This window comes from Mustelus asterias, chromosome 6 (assembly GCF_964213995.1).
Source record: "Mustelus asterias chromosome 6, sMusAst1.hap1.1, whole genome shotgun sequence".
NCBI classification, from domain to species: Eukaryota; Metazoa; Chordata; class Chondrichthyes; order Carcharhiniformes; family Triakidae; genus Mustelus; species Mustelus asterias.
In genome coordinates this window covers 82,573,656-82,597,628 of record NC_135806.1, presented here as the reverse complement: position 1 = coordinate 82,597,628, position 23,973 = coordinate 82,573,656, and the positions used below count along the sequence as shown (strand labels likewise).

Below are 23,973 nucleotides of genomic sequence, written 5' to 3'. Positions count from 1 at the left end.
CCTCATAATATTTAAGAAGCATTTAGATGTGCACTTGCGATGGCAAGGCATACAAGGTTATGGACCAAGTGCTGGAAAATGGATTAGAATAGTTAAGTGGTTTGTCTTTGAGTGGCACAGACATGATGGGTCAAAGGGCCTTTTTTCTGTGCTGTATACCTCCAAGTACCAGACCCTTATACTACACCTCCTCCTAAATCTTTATCCAATGTGTTTGGAGTGATACTAGTTTACTGCATACCACACATTGTTCTCAGTCCCATACAGATACATTGTTATTACTACATTATTACTACTACTACCTTAGCACTATTACTGCATTATTACTAATACTACATTATCACTTTCTGTTAACATATCTTCACGCACACACTTTTTTCCTCTTTGGGGAAGCGATGGAAGGATTCCCAGGCTGATTATCAGTCTGTTGAACTACATTATGAACGCTCCTTCTATGGCCAACAAGTTCTGACTGTTACGCTTGAACCCCGAACTTCTGGTCCATAGGTAAGGATGTTACCACTGTGCCACTAGACTTCACACTATCACCATGACTACATTAGCACTACCCATCTCCTCCCTTTAAGTCCTTGAATTTAAAAATTCAAGTGATCTGGAGGCCTTATAACCTTTCCGTATCTTGTTTGTAGTTCTGTTGGAGGAATGGTGGGCTCGGTCATTGCTGGTTCTTCCTACTGGTTTGGAGATTGAGCTGATATCTGGGTTTGATTTTATTTTTTTCTTCCATTTCTTCCTGTTGAACTGAACTTGGTCAGTTTGGCTGTTGCATTGATTGGTAGTTGTTGCTACTCAAACCCGTTTCTTTCGGGAAAGACAAACATTGTGTTCAACTCCTTGTCACTTTTTTGCTTTTTCTATGGTTGTGTGGATCATCTCAATGTCCCCTGTGGCTGAGAAGATGTGGCTGTTGCGCTGAGAAGATTTCGTGAACACCCATCCCTGCTTTTTGGTGTCAGCCATGAATGACTGCCACCAGGTTCCAACATCTCTTGTGCCTTTGGCATGTTGGCTGGAAGTTGCAGTGTACGCACAGTGGTTGCTGTGTTGACCTGTTGTACAATTGTTGGGGTCAGAAGTAGAGATTTCCCAGACTGCTGATCACTCTATTTCATCTCTTCCACTGGAGGTGTCATTGTTACCTCTTGTGTGGTTGACTGGTCTGACCATTGAGGGTTTTCTGAGATCTGTAACAAGAATGGACAAACCTTCTCTACAAAAACTGAAGATATCTCCGATAAAATCCCAGTCAGTTTTTCCTTGTCTGAGTATTCTGGAACATGCAGTTCTGTTTGGTTAATAACATTGTTGTCTTGACATCATCTGCCATCTTGAGAAGATCCAAGACCCTGAAGGCACCCTGGCTCGAGAGAGAAAGACTGACTGCAGATGATGTACATCAGCTGAAAGATCTGTTTGCTGCCAAACCTCAGTGGTTCTAAGATCATACCAATGATTGGAAGCCAGATTTTTCCAGGCCCGTAAAGTGATGCGCCCATTGTTTGAAGCCAGAGGTCTTTCTGTGCAACAGGATAGTCACATTGGCTCCATCTTAAATTTGTTAGATGGCCTTTGACAGAAATGTCTGCATTTCAAAATGGAAAATTTAGATCTTTGACCTCACTCATGAAGCATGCCTGTGTGTCTTCTGGGTAGGCAGTCTCAGTTTCATGGATTTTGGTCTTCCGTGTGTTACAGAGTTCTTGGCCTTGTACAGTTTGCCATTGTGTCCAATTCTGTTGCACTGAAAACATTGGGCGGTACTTGCAGGACATTGGTTTCACCGCTCTCCACTGCGCTGGCACAGTCACTCTGCTGGCTGGTTCAGGTATTGTTTCTCTTGACTTATGCTGTTGTGGCCTGACAAGCTGGCCTCTGCACCATGGATAGAATTTTACATCCACCGACCGGACGCACACCTGACCCAGGAGCTCATTAAATAGCATGTGATGATGTCAGGCACGTATCCCGATGTCACCGTGCTCTCGTGTGATATTTCAGTCGGCAGGCACAGATGGGCTGCACCCTCTCCAATAATTATCCAGCTTGCTGAGGGAATTAAATCCCAAATTGACCAAGATTGTACATGCCTATGCAATTTGAAACTCAGCACATGGGAAATACGGGCCTTCTAACATACCAACGTGAGTGGTACTGTACACAGTCCCATATTAACCCAATACTTGCCAGACATATGCACTATAGAATTCAGGACAGATTTATAAGACAAAGATATGCTTAAGTGTTAAAACCCTGCAAAGAATGAGTTTGAACAGTTTTGAATTTTGCAGGCACATGGGCAATGATACTAAACGATCCCTAAATTGGCAATAATTTTGTCATCTCACTGAAAGAAGCCACAGGACAGGTGGTCTTAGAAAGAAATAAATGTGGTACAGAAGCAAGTGCTCTTCTGAGAAAGATGGACAGAGGCAAATTTTGGGGTTGAATAAAAGGAGTTCTATTTTGTGTCTACTTGTGTTATATTTCACATTAGCCTTAATCCTCGACTGAGAAAAAATGAAAATCATTGTAATAGCTTAGTCAGCAATGTTAGGTATAGACATGCTCATAAAATAACAAGTCCTCTGCTGCAAAAGTGTTTAGATTAAACATAGATAACTCAATAAAATATACATGGTATAAATTATAGCAGAAATTACCTCTCTGAAAAGTCAACAAAACAGAAATTCTTCACTGACGAATTCTAGAAAATGTAGGATTTTGAGGCTTTACAAACAGACTACAACTTTTTATAATGGTCACTTAACATTTTATTGGATCACATAACAATGGTTACAATATTACAGAGTGTAAAATAAATCATATCAACTAATCTTCCTACAAGTAAATATATGGGAATTTCAAATCCACTTAAAAATAAATGAAGGGTATTCAAACAAAGAATAAATTAGTTTATACTATGACAAAGTATATAGCGTAGTTTTCAGTTGTCTTATCTCAATTAAGAGAAGACTTATCTAAGACCTGGACTCATTTAGGATCGCACCAATCTGACCCTGATGTTTACGTAAGTGTATTTTAAAGAAAATCTGTTGTTTTTAGGATAACATAACTATTGTTTGTGTGTATGTTTCTTACTCTACAAAAAGTTGTTAAGTTGCCATGATTGAATCAAATCCATCCAAGGGTGCTGAGGAAAGTAGGGTGGAAATTATGAAGGTACTGGCCATATTCTAATAATTTTCCTTATGTATGAGGGTGATGCAAAAGGAACGGAGAATTTCAAATGTTACACCCTGCCTCAATAAAGGGTTTAAGGATTAACCTAGCAACCCAGACTGTTTAACATGCATGGTGGGGCAGCTTTTACAGATGACAATCCAAGACAAAATTAATAGTCATTTGAACAAATGTGCTGTAGTTAAGGAAAACCAGCATGGATAAGTTAAGGATAAATCATAGTTAACTAACCTGATTGAGTTTTTTTGATGAGATAATAAAGGATTAATGAGGGTAATATGGTTGGTGTGATATACATGGACTTCCAAAAAACATTTGATAAAGTGCCATATAAACAGGCTTGTCGGCAAAGCTGAAGCCCAAGGAAAGAAAGACACAATGGCAGCATGGATACGAAGTTGGCTAAGTAACAGGAAACACTGTCCGGATTTGGGCGGCACGGTAGCACAGTGGTTAGCACTGCTGCTTCACAGCTCCAGGGTCCCGGGTTCGATTCCCGGCTCGGGTCACTGTCTGTGTGGAGTTTGCACATTCTCCCCGTGTCTGCGTGGGTTTCCTCCGGGTGCTCCGGTTTCCTCCCACAGTCCAAAGATGTGCGGGTTAGGTTGATTGGCCAGGTTAAAAATTGCCCCTTACAATCCTAAAATGCGTAGGTTAGAGGGATTAGCGGGTAAATATGTGGGGGTAGGGCCTGGGTGGGATTGTGGTCGGTGCAGACTCGATGGGCCGAATGGCCTCCTTCTGCACTGTAGGGTTTCTATGATTCTATGATTCTATGATTTTTCCAGCTGTTCATGCCCCACCGCTGCTGCAAGCGAGAATGGAGAATCTGGCGCTCAGCAAAATCTCTGTTTATTGTATTGGGACCAAAAAGTCCCGTTGGCTTGAATGGCTGGAAAATTCTGGCCAGAGAGTAATGGTAAACAATTAATCAGAATGGAGGAATTTGTACAACTAGTAGTGTTGGTACTAGGAACATGTTTTTCTTGATATATATTAATTACTTAGATTTGGATACAAGAGGCACAATTGCAGAATTTTCACATGAGGCAAAAGAAATATTGTGAGTTGTTATGAGGATAGTGAAAGAATTCAAGAGAACATAGGTTGGTGAGATGGACAGACACAGGACAGACAAAATTTAATGTATAGAATCTTGGAATCCCTATAGTGCAGAAGGAAGCCAACTGGCCCATTGAGTCTGCACCAACTCCCCGACAGAGCTTCTTTCCCAGGCCCACAGCCTGCCCTATCCCTGTAACCCCTCACATTTACCCCGCTATCCCCCCTAACCTATGCATCTTGGGACATGAAGGGGCAATTTAGCATGGCCATTCCACCTAACCTGTACGTCTTTGGACTGAAGAAACTGGAGCACCCAAAGGAAACCCAGAAATGCAGAGAAATATGAAGTCATGCATTTTATTAGAAAGGAGACACAGGTGATATTTTTTTAAAGTACAATCTTAAAGGGGATATAGGATTAGAGATGAACTCCTGGCTGCAGTCTCCATTGAGCACACTGGCGGTACAACGGTGACAGGCCCAGTTAACCCACCTGAAAGCCAACCCGAGGCTTTGGACGTTGGCAAGGAGAATGAGGGCACTGAAAGCATCTCGGCTTCCTCATCTTCTACAGTGACTCCAGTCCCTCAGCTAGGGCTTTTGCTTGTGGTACATACCCCAGTGACAATTGCTGAAATGCAGAGCCCACAGTCTCGGGTAGGACCGAATGGGTTACTACATGACTAGACAGTATACCATGTTCCTCAATGCCATATGGCACTGCAAAGGGGTTCAAGGCTCATTCATTAGTGGAGCAGTTCATTCAGATTATGAACATGATTTCCATGGAATACATGAGGATAAATCCATGAAAGAGAAAGGGATAGAAAGATATGTTGGCAGAGTCAAATGAAGTCAGGTGGGAGGAGGTTTATGTGGAGCACAAACTCCAGTTTGGACCAATTGGGCTGAAAAACCTTTTTCTTTTCTGTTGTTTGTGTATTTCTATGTAATATAGTACCTGTCACAGTTTCAGGATAATTCAAACTCTTTGCAACCAATTAAGCTTTTTTAATGAATAAGAGATTTGATGTAGGAGCACATTATGAAGCGCAAGATTGCAGGTAAACCATATATTAATTTATATAAAATAATTTCATCACAGAATCCCTGCAGTGCAGAAAGAGGCCATTCGGCCCATCGAGTCTGCACCGATCACAATCCCACCCAAGCCCTATCCCCATGACCTCACTTATTTACCCTGCTAACCCTCTGACGCTACGGGGCAGTTTAGCATGGCCAATGAACCTAACCCGCACATCTTTGGAGTGTGGGAGGAAACCAGAGCACTCCGAGGAAACCCATGCAGATACGAGGAGAATGTGCAAACTCCACACAGACAGTAACCCAAGCCGGGAATCGAACCTGGGTCCCTGGCGCTGTGAGGCAGCAGTGCGAACCACTGTGCCACCGTACCACCCAGTGCTAAGTCCAATGGTATGCTGGGCTGGATCCTGTTTAGGAAAAATGACATTTTTAAATTTAATTATCAGAATTACAATTCCCTTATGGCTTTGTAATTTAGCAATTATTTAACACACATCAAACTCTCGTGGCATTACATATGAGAAGTCAAAACCAAGTACTGCATTCAGGTCATACAAGGTTTGGGATGGATAATTGGTCCAAGGGAGGGGTATGAGGGAAGGTGTGCTGTAAGGTGGCAGAGGAGGAGAGTGATGTGGAGGCCTGTTATATGCCTTGTCTGATTTTCTCTTCAATTGGTTTCAACGGAAAGGAAAGTGTGGTGGGGTATATAATGGGAAATTGATCCACTACCACCACCTTTGTGGCCATACTGAAGCGTCTGGTCACTAAGGAATAAATAAAGGTTTCACCAGAAGTTTAGCTGAGGAAGGAGCAGAGGTAAGTGAAGTTACAAAAATGGAAAGTAGTAAGTCCTGGTGATGGAAACCTGAAATGGGAGTTTGCTGTGCATTTTGAAATGTAAAGCTGCAATTGGTTCATTCGTTTGAATATATAGTAGAATGTAGCTTAAGATTAACAAATCATTCTTTATCTCAAATGTGGGGTCACAATACATGAATGCCACTGACTTGCTTCTCAACTTGCCATCCAGGTCAATTATCAGAACTTTTGAAACAGTGCGTCTACTTGAACTGAAGGACTTTGTGGATCAAGCATCACATCTTTACTCAGAACTGATGAGTAATCCAGCTAACAATACGTAAGTGTTACAAAAATTAACAAAAGCATTACTTTCCAGATAGCAACAAAAAGGGACAAATTCAGAAGGGGTGATGGGGTGCTTACAGCTTCATTCCTATCTGCACTTAATTTCCCTCCCCTTCGAGGCCACTGCTGGTCGCACTGTCCCAACAGGCAAAATAAAATGCCATCGAGGAAGAGGAGCTGGTGTGAAAAGGACCTTTGGAGAGGGATTTTCCCCTTATCACTGCTGCTTTTGTCTTTCCCACGAAAGAATAGTAATATAAGACCATAAGACCATAAGACATAGGAGCGGAAGTAAGGCCATTCGGCCCATCGAGTCCACTCCACCATTCAATCATGGTTGATTTCAACTCCATTTACCCGCTCTCTCCCCATAGCCCTTAATTCCTCGAGAAATCAAGAATTTATCAATTTCTGTCTTGAAGACGCTCAACGTCTCGGCCTCCACAGCCCTCTGTGGCAATGAATTCCACAGACCCACCACTCTCTGGCTGAAGAAATTTCTCCTCATCTCTGTTCTAAAGTGACTCCCTTTTATTCTAAGGCTGTGCCCCCGCGTCCTAGTCTCCCCTGTTAATGGAAACAACTTCCCTACGTCCATCCTATCTAAGCCGTTCATTATCTTGTAAGTTTCTATCAGATCTCCCCTCAACCTCCTAAACTCCAATGAATATAATCCCACGATCCTCAGACGTTCATCGTATGTCAGGCCTACCATTCCTGGGATCATCCGTGTGAATCTCCGCTGGACCCACTCCAGTGCCAGTATGTCCTTCCTGAGGTGTGGGGCCCAAAATTGCTCACAGTACTCCAAATGGGGCCTAACCAGTGCTTTATAAAGCCTCAGAAGTACATCCCTGCTTTTGTATTCCAAGCCTCTTGAGATAAATGACAACATTACATTTGCTTTCTTAATTACGGACTCAACCTGCAAGTTTACCTTTAGAGAATCCTGGACTAGGACTCCCAAGTCCCTTTGCACTTTAGCATTATGAATTTTGTCACCGTTTAGAAAATAGTCCATGCCTCTATTCTTTTTTCCAAAGTGTACGACCTCGCACTTGCCCACGTTGAATTTCATCAGCCACTTCTTGGACCACTCTCCTAAACTGTCTAAATCTTTCTGCAGCCTCCCCACCTCCTCAATACTACCTGCCCCTCCACCTATCTTTGTATCATCGGCAAACTTGGCCAGAATGCTCCCAGTCCCGTCATCTAGATCGTTAATATATAAAGAGAACAGCTGTGGCCCCAACACTGAACCCTGTTCTAAAAGTACTTCAAAAGGTAAGACAGGGTCAAATAGTGATATCATTTTCACAATGACCTCAGAGTATATCTTTTAAATCTCATTCGTGGCCATGGCAAAATATATTTTAGCTTCCCCTTTGGGTTCTTTTGGCTCCATCACTTTATCGGTCACCACCTTAGGTGCAATAATGGCAATCCCACTGAATTAATTGTCAATCTAGCATTGGATAATTGATGATTAAACTACTTCGGAAGACAGAGACATGTTGTCGAAGCTTTTCATCTTGCACTCATCAGGGCAATCACAAGAATGCCAAATTTCAAACCATCATGACAATTTATATTACAGGAGCAAAGGGTGCTGATTGGCCAAGACATTAATAAGGAGAAATCAGTGAAGAAATATAGGTTCCCCAAGCTTTCGGGTAATTTAAATAATGTTCAAAGCTTGAACACGTTACTTTAATTTGCAGAGAATGGGTCCCTATGTATGAATGTATGTTGAAAGGAAAAATGAGACACTTGTTCAGCAAGTGCTACACAATTGTGGAACCACATCAAACAGTAGACACTTTGGGCCCGATTTTCCCAACGCGTTGTGCCTGTTTTCGGGCGCGAAAACTTGGTAAAGTTGGGCATGAGGCGATTAGCCCCCGTCTCCGGGCTGGTTTCCCCTCTACAAAGGCCTGAAAATGGCCATGATCAGGACAGCGACGACCATTAAAATGCATTTACATGCATTTAAATTGACTTAATGGGCTGCACACCCAATTTTACCGTCACTTCCGCCTTTACCAACGCATTCACCCATCCAGAATCAGCACGAAACAGACATGCTCCATAGAAGTCTGATTCGGGCACTCCAGTTGGTGAGGAAGTAGGTGCCTCGCGTTCGACGGCTCTCTGCTTGAGATTGATGTGGGGGTGGGGTGGCGGGGGGGGAAATGGTGGGTCCACTGCCACTCTGCCTAAGATCGGAGGGAGGGGAAGGGGGGGGCCTGCAATTGGTCTGTGGAGGCCAGGGAGAGGCATTATCCGGTCCAGGAGGAATGTGGCAGGGGAGCAGCATTCTATCTTTTTTTTTCTGCGCTTGTGCAGTTGGAAGCTCCGATCGGAGCTGCAGCGTTTCGGGTGCGTTAAGCCCCACCCATAGACTTCTGCAACATGATTCGGAATCGCTGATATTTTTGCAGGCAGAATGCATATGGGGGTGCCTCAGAATGGGTCTGAAAGTCAGATTTGAAACAAAGTTTCAAGTTTGTCCAACACTTAGAATCAAAATGGTAAAATAGGGCTCTTTATTTTTGATTCTGCAAGATAATATGCTGTTTATTTCAATCAGCACTGAAATTCATACTCCCTATCTGACAGAGTATTGCTCAATTGTATGGTAGGCAGAACTTTATATTGGATTGATGACAGCATCCAGTTCATGGAAAAATACCACTTGTGTGGTCATTGCAGAGTAGCAATGTGAAATGGCTTGCTTAACCGGTTGTTCCAATTTTTGAGTTACTTTTCTTTTCCAGTGTAATATAAGGTAGATAGGTACTTTTCTGATCTGAAAGTGGGATCTTAGGTCCATTTGTGAGTTTTCAAGATACACAGCGAACAATGATCTAATCAGCCCATTGCCCCACAGGATAATTTTGATGTGTTCTATTTCTGCAACGATCTTGCAAAAGGTGCAAATGACCCTATTTACAGGACTGCTGATAAGGTCAATCTTATAGTGCATGGAGCTATATGAATTCTAATGTATATATTGACCTTAGTACATGCCAATTCACTTCTGAGCTGGTGCACTCTATTTTCCTTGACATGCTAGTTGAGAAATCTGCCAATGAATTCTCTATTACCTTCTACAACAAATTTGAACAACAGGGTAAGCATGCCATTTGATGCTGCTACTATACAATTGCTTGTAAGTGGTATTTTCCACTGGCAGGATGCTGCCTTCAATCCAAAAAGATGTTCTGCCTATCACAGAACTGAGCAACGTCATGTATGAATTTCATTGCTGCTGCAGTACCAGATACGTAGATATGTCCCAATGATTGGTTGACCAGTTGTTTGTAAAAGGCAGAGAACGGACTGTATTCAAACAACCTGTGCAAAATCCCAAACAAAACATCTATTGTTAGATGTGATTCTGCGATTAGGCAGCATTTGCTAATAGCTACACAAACAACCAATTCAAGATAATAAGCTTATAATGTGGCTCATTTTAAGCATGCAAGGAGCTACCTACATTCATAAGCAGAGACCTGTTCTCTGCAGCCGAAAGGAATAATTTCAAATTTTGCACCTTTTAAAAAATGATCTGAGCACTTGTGGATCCCATAGTTCTCCATTTCCTTCTCCATGGCAACACCTTGACCGATCAGAGTCAACTTGCCAACCAATTAACACCCTTTTCTCCCAAAGTTTAAATTGTGTTCATTTGAAATTTGTCGTTCTGGTGTTTGTCCTAACAATTGCAAGGTGAAAAGCTTCAGCAACGTGTCTCTCTTTTCAGCAATATTCAGCAAGCTTTATATAACCAAGCCGACTGATGATTGAAATGAAAAATGACACTGCCATGAGAAAGTTGTCACAGTAAGAAATTTCACAACACCAGGTTAAAGTCGAACAGGTTTATTTGGCAGCACGAGCTTTCAGAGCACTGCCCTTCATCAGGTGAGTGGAGAGTTGGATTCACAAACAGGGCATATATAGACACACTCAATTACAAGATAATGGTTGGAATGCAAGTCTTCCAACCATTAGACTCACATTCCAACCATTCTCTTGTAATTGAGTCTCTGTCTATATGTGCCCTGTTTGTGAACCCAACTCTCCACTCACCTGATGAAGGGGCAGGGCTCTGAAAGCTCGTGCTACTAAATATACCTGTTGGACTTTAACCTGGTGTTGTGAGACTTCTTACTGTGCCTACCCTAGTCCAACGCCGGCATCTCCACATCACAGAGAAAGTTGTGACTAAGTCACATTTGTCACATAGTAGAGTCAGCATTAATCTACATTTCACATAATGCAGGAATGCTTGAATTTGGGCTATATTGAAACTTATTGTGAATGAGAATATTTTCAACAAAAACATCTATGGTTGGCTGTCATTGACTCTTCATTTAAGCCTAGGGATAATTCATGACCCAAAAATCGAAAGAGCCATTGTAAAAAAAAAAGTGTTTCCAAAAAACAGTTGCCAGAATTACTTTCTTCATTAGCCTTGTATTGAATCCATTATTATCTACAATACCTAAATCTACTGAAGTACTGCTGAAAGTGATGCTAATTGAAGATTAGGGGACATTTTAAAATGAGAAGATGGAGATAACTTCCAGCATTGCATTTTTAGCAGGCAGCCTCACCTGCCGGGTACACAGATTAGAGATTGGAAATTTGGTTACAATCCTGACCCCAAACATAGCCCCAAAATATCAATTTTTGTGAAGAATTTGAAAAAAAATAAAGAAATGTTGCTACATTCTTCTCTTTCAGAATTCCAAGTTACATCAGACGCCTAATCTACTGTGAGGCTATTAAAACTGGCACTGATAAAGAATGGAACTTTGCATGGGCACGTTATCTGAATCAAACAACAGTCTCAGAGGATAGAGATCTACTTTTTGCTATGGGTTGTAGTAGAGAACCATGGATTCTAATGAGGTATTAGCTTTCAGTATGCAGCGATGTAACAAACCAACCAATTCCTCTGTATTTTTTTAAAAACTTGGTGCAATTCTTCTGTGTGGAATTCTTTTGAACAATTTTAACTATTTGTCCTTTTCAACTGCCAATTTTCAAAATCTTTGGGCTGGATTTTCTGCTCACCTGCTGGCAGGTTTGAAGGCAGTGGGGAACATATAAAATCCAATGAGCTTCATGTCTGTTGCCCACTCGCCAACCCTAGTCCCTCAACATTTATAGGCAGGTTAGGGGAGGGAGGGGGTGTAATAGGCCACCCAGTGGCCTTCAGGCCAGTTCAGATCCTGAAGTGATCAGTTAATTACTACTAAAGGACTTTATCCTGCCATTGCGAATATTTTACCCATTGTGGGGGGTGTCATGTCATGTGGAAAACATGGCAACTTTAGCTGCATGGGTGGTGTCAGATAAGTCATCCCCTCCCCCATCACCCTTTCCAGTCTCTCAAACTCAGCCCCATAACTTCACCACTCTCCTCACCAAGACCTGTCAGCCCGACCCTGAACTGTTCTTTGATATCGAGCACCTCTTCATCAGGAGTCACTGTAGTCCCAGGATTGGCCACAGTTAAATAAAACATACAAATTAGGAGTTGGAACAAGCCACTTGGCCCCCTGAGCCTGCTCCACCATTTAATAAGGTCATGGCTGATCCAATTTTACATTTTACCACCAACTTCACATTGTTGGACAGCCATTGGAGTGGTGGCCTACTCACTGTTAACCTTTTGACCTGTGACCTTCTCCTGGCTCCCAGAAATCCAGCACCTTTGTGCCAATAGTGATCTTATTTCAACGGTTACTTCAGAGTTTTAAGAAATCTCATTGTTCTTTGGTAGCCAATGTAATCATTTCATTAGCTTCATATATCCAGCAGCTTTGTAGGATGTTGGTAAGCACAAGATCAAATTAATTACTCAATGTTTAGTTGGGGATAGTCGAGAAATCCCAATATAGAAAGAAGAGACCGGGGACGTGGGTTCATCTGTCATTGGTTGGTGGTAGTTGCTGCTTCCTTTTGAATGCAAAGCATATGTTTCATGCTATTCTTTGTTCATTGCTTTTGAGCACAATGATAGGTCTATGAAAATAATGTGGCTTTAAAATTTCACCTATTAGTCTGTGGTAACCACTATTTATTTGAGCTTGTTAACAATTACAACATGACTTAATATTTCAGATTTGATTGATTTTTCTAGGGTAACAAAAATTGTCTTCAGAAATGTATTGGTATTGAAATAGCAATGAATATATAAATGTACAGAAGGGATAGCTTCTCTTCTGTTATAGAACTTCAATGTATAAAAGGTCACACATCACTCACTTCAATCATCCTAGCCCTATCTTCAATTCATGCTCCAATTTAATGAGATTTCTTATAGGAACTAAAGGTTTACAAAATTGCCCCGACATAATAGAATACATATCTATGTATATATCCATCTACTTTATATTAAAACTGATGGGTGGTCTCAGTTTCCAAAACTTCTGCTAGTAAGTGGTTCTGTCAGTGTAATGCAATATGACAGGTTGATGATAATATGACATCACCTCATGTTATGTGACAGCCTAAACCCAATAATCAGATGTCAGGTTTCACCAGACCAGTCAGCAATCATGGCATCACAAAAATCGTTAGAAGCTCTTTAATTGAGCTGCATCAATCTTGCTGAAAGCAGAAAAACATGTTAGCTGCAGAAAGCTGCAAGAAGATGATCAAACATGGAAAAAAAAAAAGAGTGAAATGTCAAAGGGTAGTTGGAAGGGAAGCCTGGAATGCAGAGTGTGTACTGTAACTAACATTGGTAACACAGAAACCACCAGAGGGATCATTGCAGCAGAAAAGGGAGGGAGCAGAGCTGTCCTAAAAAGAACAGTCACAGTGACATGCAAACTGCTCGTATTTACTGTAATTTAAACATTATTGCATACTTGGAAACTACTAACCTTCAATCTCAAATGGTAAAACTGGAGATCTGTATCTGAAAGAGATCCCATATAAAACTTCAACTTTGAACCTTGGCAAATTCCATAATGGTCCTAATTTGATCTTTGACGGCTGTTCTACCCGTGTATGTGCTAGATTGGAACTTTTACACAGCTCAAGTCACGAATCATATGATGAAACTTGAGAATAGATATACTATGCCTCACAAATGACCAATAACAACATTGTGGATCTTTATTTTTGCAGATATTTATACTATACTCTGGGTGATTTAATGACCTCTCCAGAACATCAATATGTGGCTTATCATTCTGTGGCAAAAAATTCAATTGGTTGGCCTTTGGTATGGAACTTCATAAGAGCAAACTGGAATACGATTGAAACTAAGTAAGCCAATAGTCTAACAGTTTTCAGCTGAAACTTCTGGGTACTTTTAAGCAGGATGTAAATAAGGGCAGCCATTGGACATTATACCTTGTTTCCTGTTACGAAGCCAACTTTGGATCCAATTCGCCACATTACCCTGTATCCCATGGGTTCTTACTTTTTGGACCAATTTGCCATGTGGGACCTTGTCAAACGCTTTATTTATGTAGACAACATCCACTGCACTACCTTCATCGATCCTCCTTGTCACTTCCTCAAAGAATTCAATCAAATTTGTAAGGTATGACCTTCCCTCAACAAAGCCACGCTGACTATCCCTGACTAATCTATGCCTTTTAAATGACAGTTTATCCAATCTCTCAGGATTGACTCTTACAATTTGCCCACCACCAAAGACTAACTGGCCTAAGATTGTTTGGCATTTCCTTTGTACAATTTTTAAACAACAGAACCACATTTGCATTCCTCCAGTCCTCTGGCACCTCACCTGTGTCTTCTAGTAAAGATTAGAAAAAAACCCACACTGCATCTGATATTTCCTCCCTGACCACCTTCAACATCCTCGGGAACAATCCATCTGGTTCTGGTGACTTTTCCACTTACAAGAAGTCCAACTCCTCTAACACTTCCTCTATTGTCATGATTATTTTATCCAATATTTCACACTACTCCTCTTGGATTACTATATCCCTTTTCTTGGTGCATGCGGAGACAAAAAAAAATCATTTCAACTCTTCCTGTACCTTCTGCATTTTCACACGATTTTCCCTCTTCATCTCTGATAGGTACCATTTTTTCCTGAACTGTCCTTTTGTTCTTTATATACTGGTAAAAGATCTTTGGGTTTTCCTTTATCTTGCTCTCTCTTTGATCTCCTTATTTTCCCGATTCCTGTACTTTCTATACGCTAGACTATCTGCAGTGTTGAGATTTTTGTGACTATCATAAGCTTTTTTTAAAAAATCTGTTTAATCTTCCCCTGTATTTTTCTAAACAGCCATTATGTCTAGATTTGGCAGTACCATTCTTATTTTTGGAGGGGATATGTCTGCTTTGCACCCTAAGGATCTCACTTATTAGTGCTTTACTTTACCACTGATTTATTTATCCTTTAGCTGTCTTGTCCAGTCCACCTCCGCTAAATCACTTCTAGTTTTGTAAAAATTTCCCTTCCAGTTTAATTTTGACTTTCCCCATCCTTCCAGACAAGGATGTCCAGATCTTCAGCATCTCCTGGATGAAATGATTTCTCAATTACTCTCTAAGCCTTCAGTCAATTATTTTAAATCTATTCCTTTTCATCATTGACCTCTCTGCTAATGGATCCTTCCTATCCACTCTATCTAGGCTCAGTTAAATGTTCCTTCAGCTCTCTCTGTTCCAAAAGGAAAAAATCCAAGCTATCCAATCTTGCCTCATGGCTAAAACTCTTGTCTGGAAGACCGTGTTGAAGGCCTGATGCTGAGGGCTGAATTATGCAGACAGTGGGGAGGCAGGACTGCAAAGATACCTCATGCAAGTGATGGAGATGTAATTGAACTTGTTGAAAAGGTCATTAAGTCAAATTAATAGGTGTTTGACAGGAATTAAATACTGCTCTCTGAATTCAAGGAGCAGTGAACGGCATCCCAATCATTAAAAGGTGGTGGTTTCCAGACTTTTAGAGGAAGGTCAGCCAGCACAGTGATTAGCAGTGCTGCTGCACAGCGCCAGGGACCCGGGTTCAATTCCTGGCTTGGGTCACAATGTGTGGAGTTTGCACATTCTCCCAGTGTCTGCATGGGTTTCCTCCAGGTGCGCCAGTTTCCTCCCATAGTCTAAAAGATGTGCTGGTTAGATACATTGGTTATGCTAAATTCTCCCTCGGTGTTCGCGAACAGCTGCCGGAGTGTGGCGACTAGGAGATTTCCACAGTAAGTCTACTTGTGACACTAATAAATAAACTTAAACTTAAATGGAGCTGCTTTCCATTGGAGTTCACGCTTTTGCCAAATGGGAAGAGGAGTCCACTGAAAGCTTTAAGGCAATGGCCAGTTTTGAGGAACTGAGGGAAGAACCTGGATAGAGAGAAGAAGCTCTGAGGAAGCTGGTAAGGAGAGGGCAGCTTTGAGGAACTGAAGAGTAGAGCTGGGAAGGAGAGGGGAAGATCTGAGGAGCTACACACTGCATCCAAGGGCGGCAACCAGTGAAACGGATGATATCAAAAGGTGGGACTGATTCCCCCCACCCTTAGTCCTCCTACCACAAGCAAGGGAGGAGGGGGCAACAGCAGAGATATAGCCTGCAGCTGGACAGACCACAGCAGGATGCCATGTGGAACAACAGCAGGAGAGAGGATGGAGACAGCCCTTGAAGTTCTTTACCTGCCAGAGATGCCTGCATCTCTCAAAGGAGTCTGTTACCTACTGCTACATGATGCTGTAGGACAACATAGCAACTGATGGCACTTGTTGGGTACCTGGTGCCAGTGGCACTGAAATTCTACACCTATGGCTCCTTCCAAGGATCCAACAGATCATGTGCGGGATATCCCAGGAAGCTGCACACTGCCACATTAGGGAGGTGACCGATGCACCTGGGGCGGCACGGTGGCACAATAATGAAGAAAATTTGTGAAATTTAGTCAAAGGGCATAAATGATCAGTTGTTTTTAGTATAATTGGTTAACAAAAGAGCGTTGGTCAGAATATCAGGAGGTCTCTCTGTTCCCCTTCAAATAACGTATCAGATATTTATGTTTACTTAAGCAACAGATGGATGTTGAATGCCTGCCAACAGACAGCACTTCCAGCAATACAACAATCCCTCACTGCTGCATCGGAGCATGAGTCTACATTATGCATTCAAGTCCTGGATGGGGCTTGAAGATGCACGGTTCTGACTCAGAAGCAAGAATATTACCAAGTGAAGCAAGATAGCATTCATAGTAATCTTTACATAAGATCTGGAGGAAAATGTTGGTGGTCTGATTTGTATGTTTGCGGATGATTGGTGGAGTTGCTGATAGTGCCGGAGATTGTCAGAGGATAGATAGATTGGAAACTTGGGCACAGAAATGACAGTAGGATGTTTAATTCAGACAAATGCGAGGTGATGCATTTTGAAAGATCAAATTTAGGAGAGAGTTATACTGTAAATGGCAGAACCTTTGGGAACATTAACAAAGAGGGATCTGGGCGTGCAGGTCCACAGTTCCCTGAAAGTGGCAACACGGGTATCAAGGTGATTAAGAAGGCATATGACATGCTTGCCTTCTTTGGCCGGGGCATTGAGTGCAAGGGTTGGCAAATCATGTTGCAGCTATATAAAACCTCGATTAAGCCGCATTTGGAGTATTGCGTGCAGTTCTGGTCACTACACTATCAGAAGGACATGGAAGTTTTGGAGAGAGTGCAAAGAAGGTTCACTAGGATGTTGTCTGGTCTCAAGGGTGTAGGCTATGAGGAGAGGTTGAATAAACTAGGATTGTTTTCACTGGAAAGATGGAGGCAGAGGGGAGACGTGCTAGAGGTCTACAAAATTATGAGAGGCATAGACAGGGTGAATAGTCAGAGGCTTTTTCCCAGGGTGGAAGTGTCAATCACAAGGAGTCACAGGTTCAAGGTGCGAGGGGGAAAGTTTAAGGGAGATGTGTGGGGGAAGCTTTTCACAGAGAGTGGCGGATGCCTGGAATATGCTGCCAGAGGAGGTGATGGAAGCAGGCACATTAGCAACATTTAAGAGGCACCTGAATGGGTACATGAATAGGGAGGGAATAGAGGGATACAGACCAAGTAAGGGCAAAAGGTTTTTTTAAAGTTTAGTTAGGGCATCATGATCAGCACGGGCATGGAGGGCTGAAGGGCCTGTTCCCATGCTGTACTTTTTTGTTCTTATTATCTTTGTATTTATCTTTTGAATCATTTGTCCTTACTGCAGCACTACATATTACTTTGAACTGACAGCTTTATTCTACACGTTGGCTGAAGGACTTCTGACTGATTTTGAATTCCAAGAGGTATGAGAGTTTGATATAAGCCTTGTGAATATGTCTGATGTATTATTACTACTATCGAATACAATATGTCAAAATAGCCTTACTGGCTGATATGACAATAATCAACACTAGAGCCAAAACCTGACATTAAAACCTAAACCCAAGTTGGAAAAGGTTGACCATAATCTTCGGATACAACAATGACAGGACTTAATATAGCACAGTTAATGTAAAAATGTTCCAATTGCCTTACAAAAGTGTAAAGAAAGGAAATGGATGCCAAGCCAAAGAAGGAGATATTAGGAAAGGTGGTCTAGCATGGCCAATGAGGTGAGTTTTAAGGAGGACTTTTAAGTTAGTGGAGAAGGAGATTTCAGAGTGTTTTAACTCTGTGGCATAGAAGAACAAGAGCCAATGTAGGTTAGCTAAAACATAGTTAATGGGCAATTGGAGCAATCCAGGATAGGATTATGGAATGCAGATTTAGAGTATCAGAAATATACAGAGAGTGGTGGATGGAAGATAGCCAGGCATGTAGTAAAACAGACATGTTTGGAGGCAATATGGGTGAGAGTTTCAGCAGAGACAGACAGCCTCTGTGTGGGAAAGAATTTTGTCTCTTCCAGGCACTTGTCTCCATTTAGATGGTTACATGTACAACAGAGTAGAAGAATCTCATTCACACTGATTACTGTAAGTTTTCTTGATCACTCTTTAACAAAGCTGTACTGATTAATATTTCTATGACTGACCTTTTTCCTACATTTATTTGTTTCTTTTGTAGTTTGAATTATTTCTGAACAGTACAAGTGGTGAAGAAGAATGGGCAAATGAGGTTGAACATATCATCAGCGACAGACGGCAACTTTTGAATTGGAAGAAGAAAATTTATCCTGATGTTCACAATTGGTTAAGTGAAAACGTGCCTGCAGATTAAAATGACACTGAAGAAATTCAAGAACCGTAAAAGGACCATTGGCTCAAATAAACCCATCCTTCTTTCCAAAATCACCCCATTCACCTACTTTGCACCACATCCTCCAATCCCTTCCTTCTCCAGAGGTCTCTGACTCATTTACACTGAGCTTCAATTGCCTTTCCTGTTACTCTATATTGCATAATTTAATTATTATTTGAGAGTAAAAGATATGCTTGACTTTCCTTCCAGTTACATCTCACTTTTAACATGTTGCCTGGCAGCTAATCCTTCACCCCGGTAAACAAAACACTGGGAAAAATGTTACTGGGCAGAATTTTACCAGCCCCTAGAGACAGGACTGTCTGTGAAGTTCCATGCACAAATGGAGCCTAACCATGCCATGAATGGCTCCTTATCTCTGACATGTGAACACATGGCAGCAAGAGGTTGCCCTGCCATGACTTTTCCAATCTCCATGGCCGCCTCCGCCATTGATGTCTTCTGTTTTCTTTTACTACTTATTCATGGGGCGTGAACATCACTGGCTAGGCCCGCATTTTCTGCCCATCCCCTAATTGCCCTTCAAAAGGTGATGGTAAGCCTCCTTCTACAACCACTACAATCCATGTTGTGTAGGTACACCCAAAGTGCTGTATGGTGTTCCAGGATGTTGACCCAGTGACAGTGAAGGAATGGCAAGATAATTCCAAGTCAATGCTTGGAGAGGTACTTGCAGGTGGTGATGTTTTTGTGTATCTGCTGCCTCTGTCCTTCTAGATGGTAGAGGTCACAGATTTGGAAAGTGCTATTGGAGGAGTCTTGGTGAATTGTTATAATGGATCCTATAGTGGTACACACTGCTGCCACTGTGCATGAGTGATAGAGGGTCTGAATGTTTGTGGATGGGGTGCCAATCAAGCATTTTGTCCTGGATGGTTCTAAGTTTTTTGAGTGTTGTTGGAGCTGTACTCATCCAGGCAAATGGAGAATATTCCATCACACTTCTGACTTGTGCCTTGTAGATGATGAACAGGCTTTGGGGAGTCAGGAGGTGAGTTACTTGCCACAGGATTCCAAGCTTCAGACCTGCTCTTGTAACCACAGAATTTATATGGCTGGTCCAGTTCAGTTTCTGGTCAAGGTGACCACCAGATTCAGCAATGGTAATGCCATTGAATATCAAGAGGAAATAGGTTGGTTACCTCTCATTGGAGATGGTCATTGCCTGGCAATTGTGTGGTGTGAATTTTACTTGCGACTAATCAGCCCAAGCCTGGATATTGTCCAGGTCTTACCGCATATGGACATGGACTGATTCAGTGTCTGAGAAGTCACTGGTACAGTAATTAATGGCACAGCACCTCCGGTTCATTGACACTTCCTAGCATACTGAGCGTGTTTTCCCTTAAAGAATTGACATACTCCATGTCATTCCTATCTTATAACACATTGGTGCAAGTCACTCTGAAGTACTGTAAATGTGCAGCACAGTCCTGCTGGGATGCCATGGTGAGGCGGCCATTCAGTTTGTGAAAGTAGCATTCACCAATCGCTGAAAATAGTGTTTGAGTGTTTGTGAACTGGATGCCTCATTGTGTTCTATGGTGCCTGGTGTTGCCTCATGCATGGGTCTGTTACCTGGCCTCACATTTCATGGGCACCTTTTAATTCATGCTTAGCTTCCATTTTACAAATCTAAGCACCACTCCATTTTCTAGACCACAGCAGATAAAATCTCTTTCTGCACTAGATCTACATTCCTGTAACAACCCCACAGATGCCTACTATGGCTGCTACCTCCAGGCAGGCCTTCGTGGTGAAATCTCATGGCCTCCTCCTCTCAGCTGCTGGTATCAGGACCTGCCTTCTTTGGTTGCTTGCAGAAGCATCTCCAAGGAGGTGTCACTCAATCCTGGAGCAACCCTAAAGGAAGCAAACCCAACTCCTTTACCATTACGCAGAATTATCATTGTTGCTCACTTCTGTTAACATTTTCTGTGGTTAAATGCACACAATACTTCAGGTGGTAATGCCTTGAATGAGAACAATATGACCTCTTTAAATTGTAAGTTGTTACTCAGCTAATGCAATCCAGGCTCTTGTCATTCTATCTGCAGTTGTACATTGTACTTTTTTTAGATTTATCCATTAGAACTACAAGGATCTTTCCTTGATCAGCATTTTCCATTTGACCCCCACGCCAGAATTCTACCGCCCCGCTCACCACGGGAATTGGAGCAGGCGAGGAGTGGACAATGGGAAGGTCCATTGACCTCGGGCAGGATTTTCCGGTCTCAGGTCAAGCAAGGCCATAAAATCCCGCCCACACACCTTCTTTAGGTTAGATATTCTTATAAACACCATTTAATGCTTAGCCACATGCAGTTGCACCTGTCATGTGCAGATCTAAATCATTCTGACTCTGACTAAAACTTTCAAATTTGAATCGTTTGAGTTGGATACCCTCTCAAATGTTAGAAACTTAGCTTGCTACATTCCAATTTAAGTCATTAAAATAGCAAAATTATGACTCATAACTGGGGTACCTCACGGACACCCTGAAGTAAATGTTACTCAAAGAACAGTGCAGCACAAGAACAGGCCCTTCGGCCCACCAAGTCTGTGCCGACACAGATGCCTCTCCAATCTAATATTTTCTTGCCTCTACATGGTCCATATCCCTCTATTACCTGCCTATTCATGTATCTATCCAGATGCCTCTTAAACGTTGTTATAGAATCTGCTTCTACCACTTCCTCTGGCAGCACATTCCAGGCATTCACCACTCTGTGAAAAACATGCCCCATGCATCACTTTTAAACGTTCCCCCTCACTTTCAATCTATGCCCCCAAGTAATTGACTCTTTGACCCTGGGAAAAAGACTGACTATCCACACTGTCCAAGCTTATCATAATCTTGTGAACCCTTTATCAGGTCCCTCCTCATCCTCCAACATTCCAATGAAAACAATTCAAGTTTGTTCAACCTTTCTTCATAGTCCATATCCTCCAAACCTCCTTCAGCTCTTCCTGCACAATGTGGAGACAGTGTCACTGGACTAATAATCTAGATACCCAGGGTAATGCTCTGGGGACCCAGGTTCAAATTCCACCATGGCAGATCTGGAATTAAATGTCTGTCGATGACCATTGTCGATTATTGTAAAAACCCATTTGATTCACTAACATTTTTTAGGAAAGGAAATTTGACACCCTTATCCGGTCTGGCCTCCATGTGACTCTGAACCTGGAGTAATGCGGTTGATTCTTAAATACTGCCTAAGACAGCCTAGAAATCACTCAGTTCAAACAACAGGGGGTATGAATTACCAATATAAGGGCTTCAATTAGTGGCAGGTTCGGAGGCCATCTATATGCCTTCCCACCACAGAACTAATTGGGGCAGAGATGGGAAAGTCCCAGGTCCCCACCCCCAATAAATACCCTGCCATTAAATTTTTGCCATGTATTTCCTGCCATATTTTTATAATGCCAAGGTCCTCCACCACTGTCACTGGAAATTAGGGTGACATTTTCCTTTAGTCCATATCACTGGCTGGATTTCAAGTGAGGCACGAAACTTGGGGGCAATTTTAACATTTGCCAATCATATAAAAATCGAGAGATATTGGATTGGCCACATTTATACACCTTTCTCAATTTTTTTCATCCTTTGAAGTCAAGAGAAGAGAGAATTGAAGAGATGTATAACAAGCAGATAATCTGATATCACCCCGTTTACACTTTCACCAAAAGAAAGTCACTTCTCTTATCAAAAGAAATCTCAGATTCATTGCTCCTGATTTCCTGATAAGCTGCCTTCTGATTGCGGGACCTACCAGTGGTGTAGAATCTCAGGAAATATATTTAACTCAGGCTTTTTCCTCCTTTTTCTAAGAAAGGGCAAATATGAAATAAGTGTTCAATAACTCTCCTGTTGCTCTCTCAATTTGTTCTTTGTTTCACACATGTAATTTTGAAAAACCTTGAATCATCTTCACTTGAGATCATAGAAATCTTAGAAACCCTACAGCACAGAAAGAGGCCATTCGGCCCATCGAGTCTGCACCGACCACAATCCCACCCAGGCCCTAACCCCATATCCCTACATATTTACCCACTAATCCCTCTAACCTACGCATCCCAGGACACTAAGGGCAATTTTAGCATAGCCAATCAACCTAACCCGCACATCTTTGGACTGTGGGAGGAAACCGGAGCACCCGGAGGAAACCCACGGAGGAAACCCATGTTCCCACAATATTAAGTTTGATGTTTCGTCTGCTTAATTTTCTCTTGTTCTTGCATGTGTTTGTAATATGCTGAACTAGCCTCAAAAAACATTGAATTAAAGTGCATTTCAAATTGTATCTTTATTATATTTTCATACTCAAATACACTGTAAAGTGTACATATCTCCTCTGAGATACTGTATATGAAGTGATTTAAAAATTATATTGATCAATTACCCACAATTTATTCTGTTGATGAAAGATTTCTCAACCTTCGGGACCAACGTTGAATTGGATACAGCATGTTCTGTAATGGACTATTGTAATTAAATATTTAATAAAAGTAAAACCATATGGATGAACTGTTCAATTCATAAAGATTCATTTTGCCTTATTAAATATCCAGTGCTCTGTCTCAATGTAAAACTGAAAGATTGCAATGACTGTTGTGGGTTAAAGGAATAAATTCTGACAATTATTATCACTGGTGTTTCTATAAAATTTAATATACAAATGACCTTGAGATTTCCTAAAAGCACTTCCATTAATATTTTTGTAAAGAAAACAAATCTTGTACTCAGGATATTGGTCTTAAAATTCAAATTATGCTGGTACTGCACCCCCCTAGTCCCCCCACTGATACAGTGCACCATTGGCCCAGCATTTCTGTTGGCGGTTTATTTACACTGGTGCCCCACAAGGCTGTGTCCTCAGCCCCATACTATACTCCTCATACACTTACGACTGTGTGGCCAAATTCCACTCCAACTCCCTTTTCAAGTTTGCTGATGACACCGCCATAGTGGGTCAGATCTCAAATAGTGACGAGATGGAGTACCAGAAAGAGATAGAGAATCTGGTGAAATGGTGTGATGACAATAATCTCTCCCTCAATGTCAGCAAAACGAAGGAGATAGTAATCGACTTCAGGAAGCATAGTGGAGGGTATGGCCCCTGTCTACATAAATGGTGAAGAAGTGGGAATGGTCAAGAGCTTGAAGTTTCTAGGAGTCCAGATCACCAACAACCTGTCCTTGTCCCTCCACGCCGACCCTTAAGAAAGCTCACCA

General features: G+C 41.8%; 1 protein-coding gene across 1 annotated transcript in view; it reads left to right on the top strand.

Moving 5' to 3' along the window:
* Positions 1 to 23,313, top strand: part of LOC144494959 (aminopeptidase Q-like) — a 129,715-nt gene extending 106,402 nt beyond the window's left edge. Inside the window, exons 16-20 of the mRNA XM_078214628.1 lie at positions 6,368 to 6,475; positions 11,236 to 11,403; positions 13,636 to 13,776; positions 17,695 to 17,773; positions 18,537 to 23,313. Of these exons, the coding sequence (XP_078070754.1) occupies positions 6,368 to 6,475; positions 11,236 to 11,403; positions 13,636 to 13,776; positions 17,695 to 17,773; positions 18,537 to 18,689 (649 nt within the window). The 3' untranslated portion in view covers positions 18,690 to 23,313. The remainder of the gene's footprint in view (positions 1 to 6,367; positions 6,476 to 11,235; positions 11,404 to 13,635; positions 13,777 to 17,694; positions 17,774 to 18,536) is intronic.
* Positions 23,314 to 23,973: the final 660 nt, after the last annotated feature.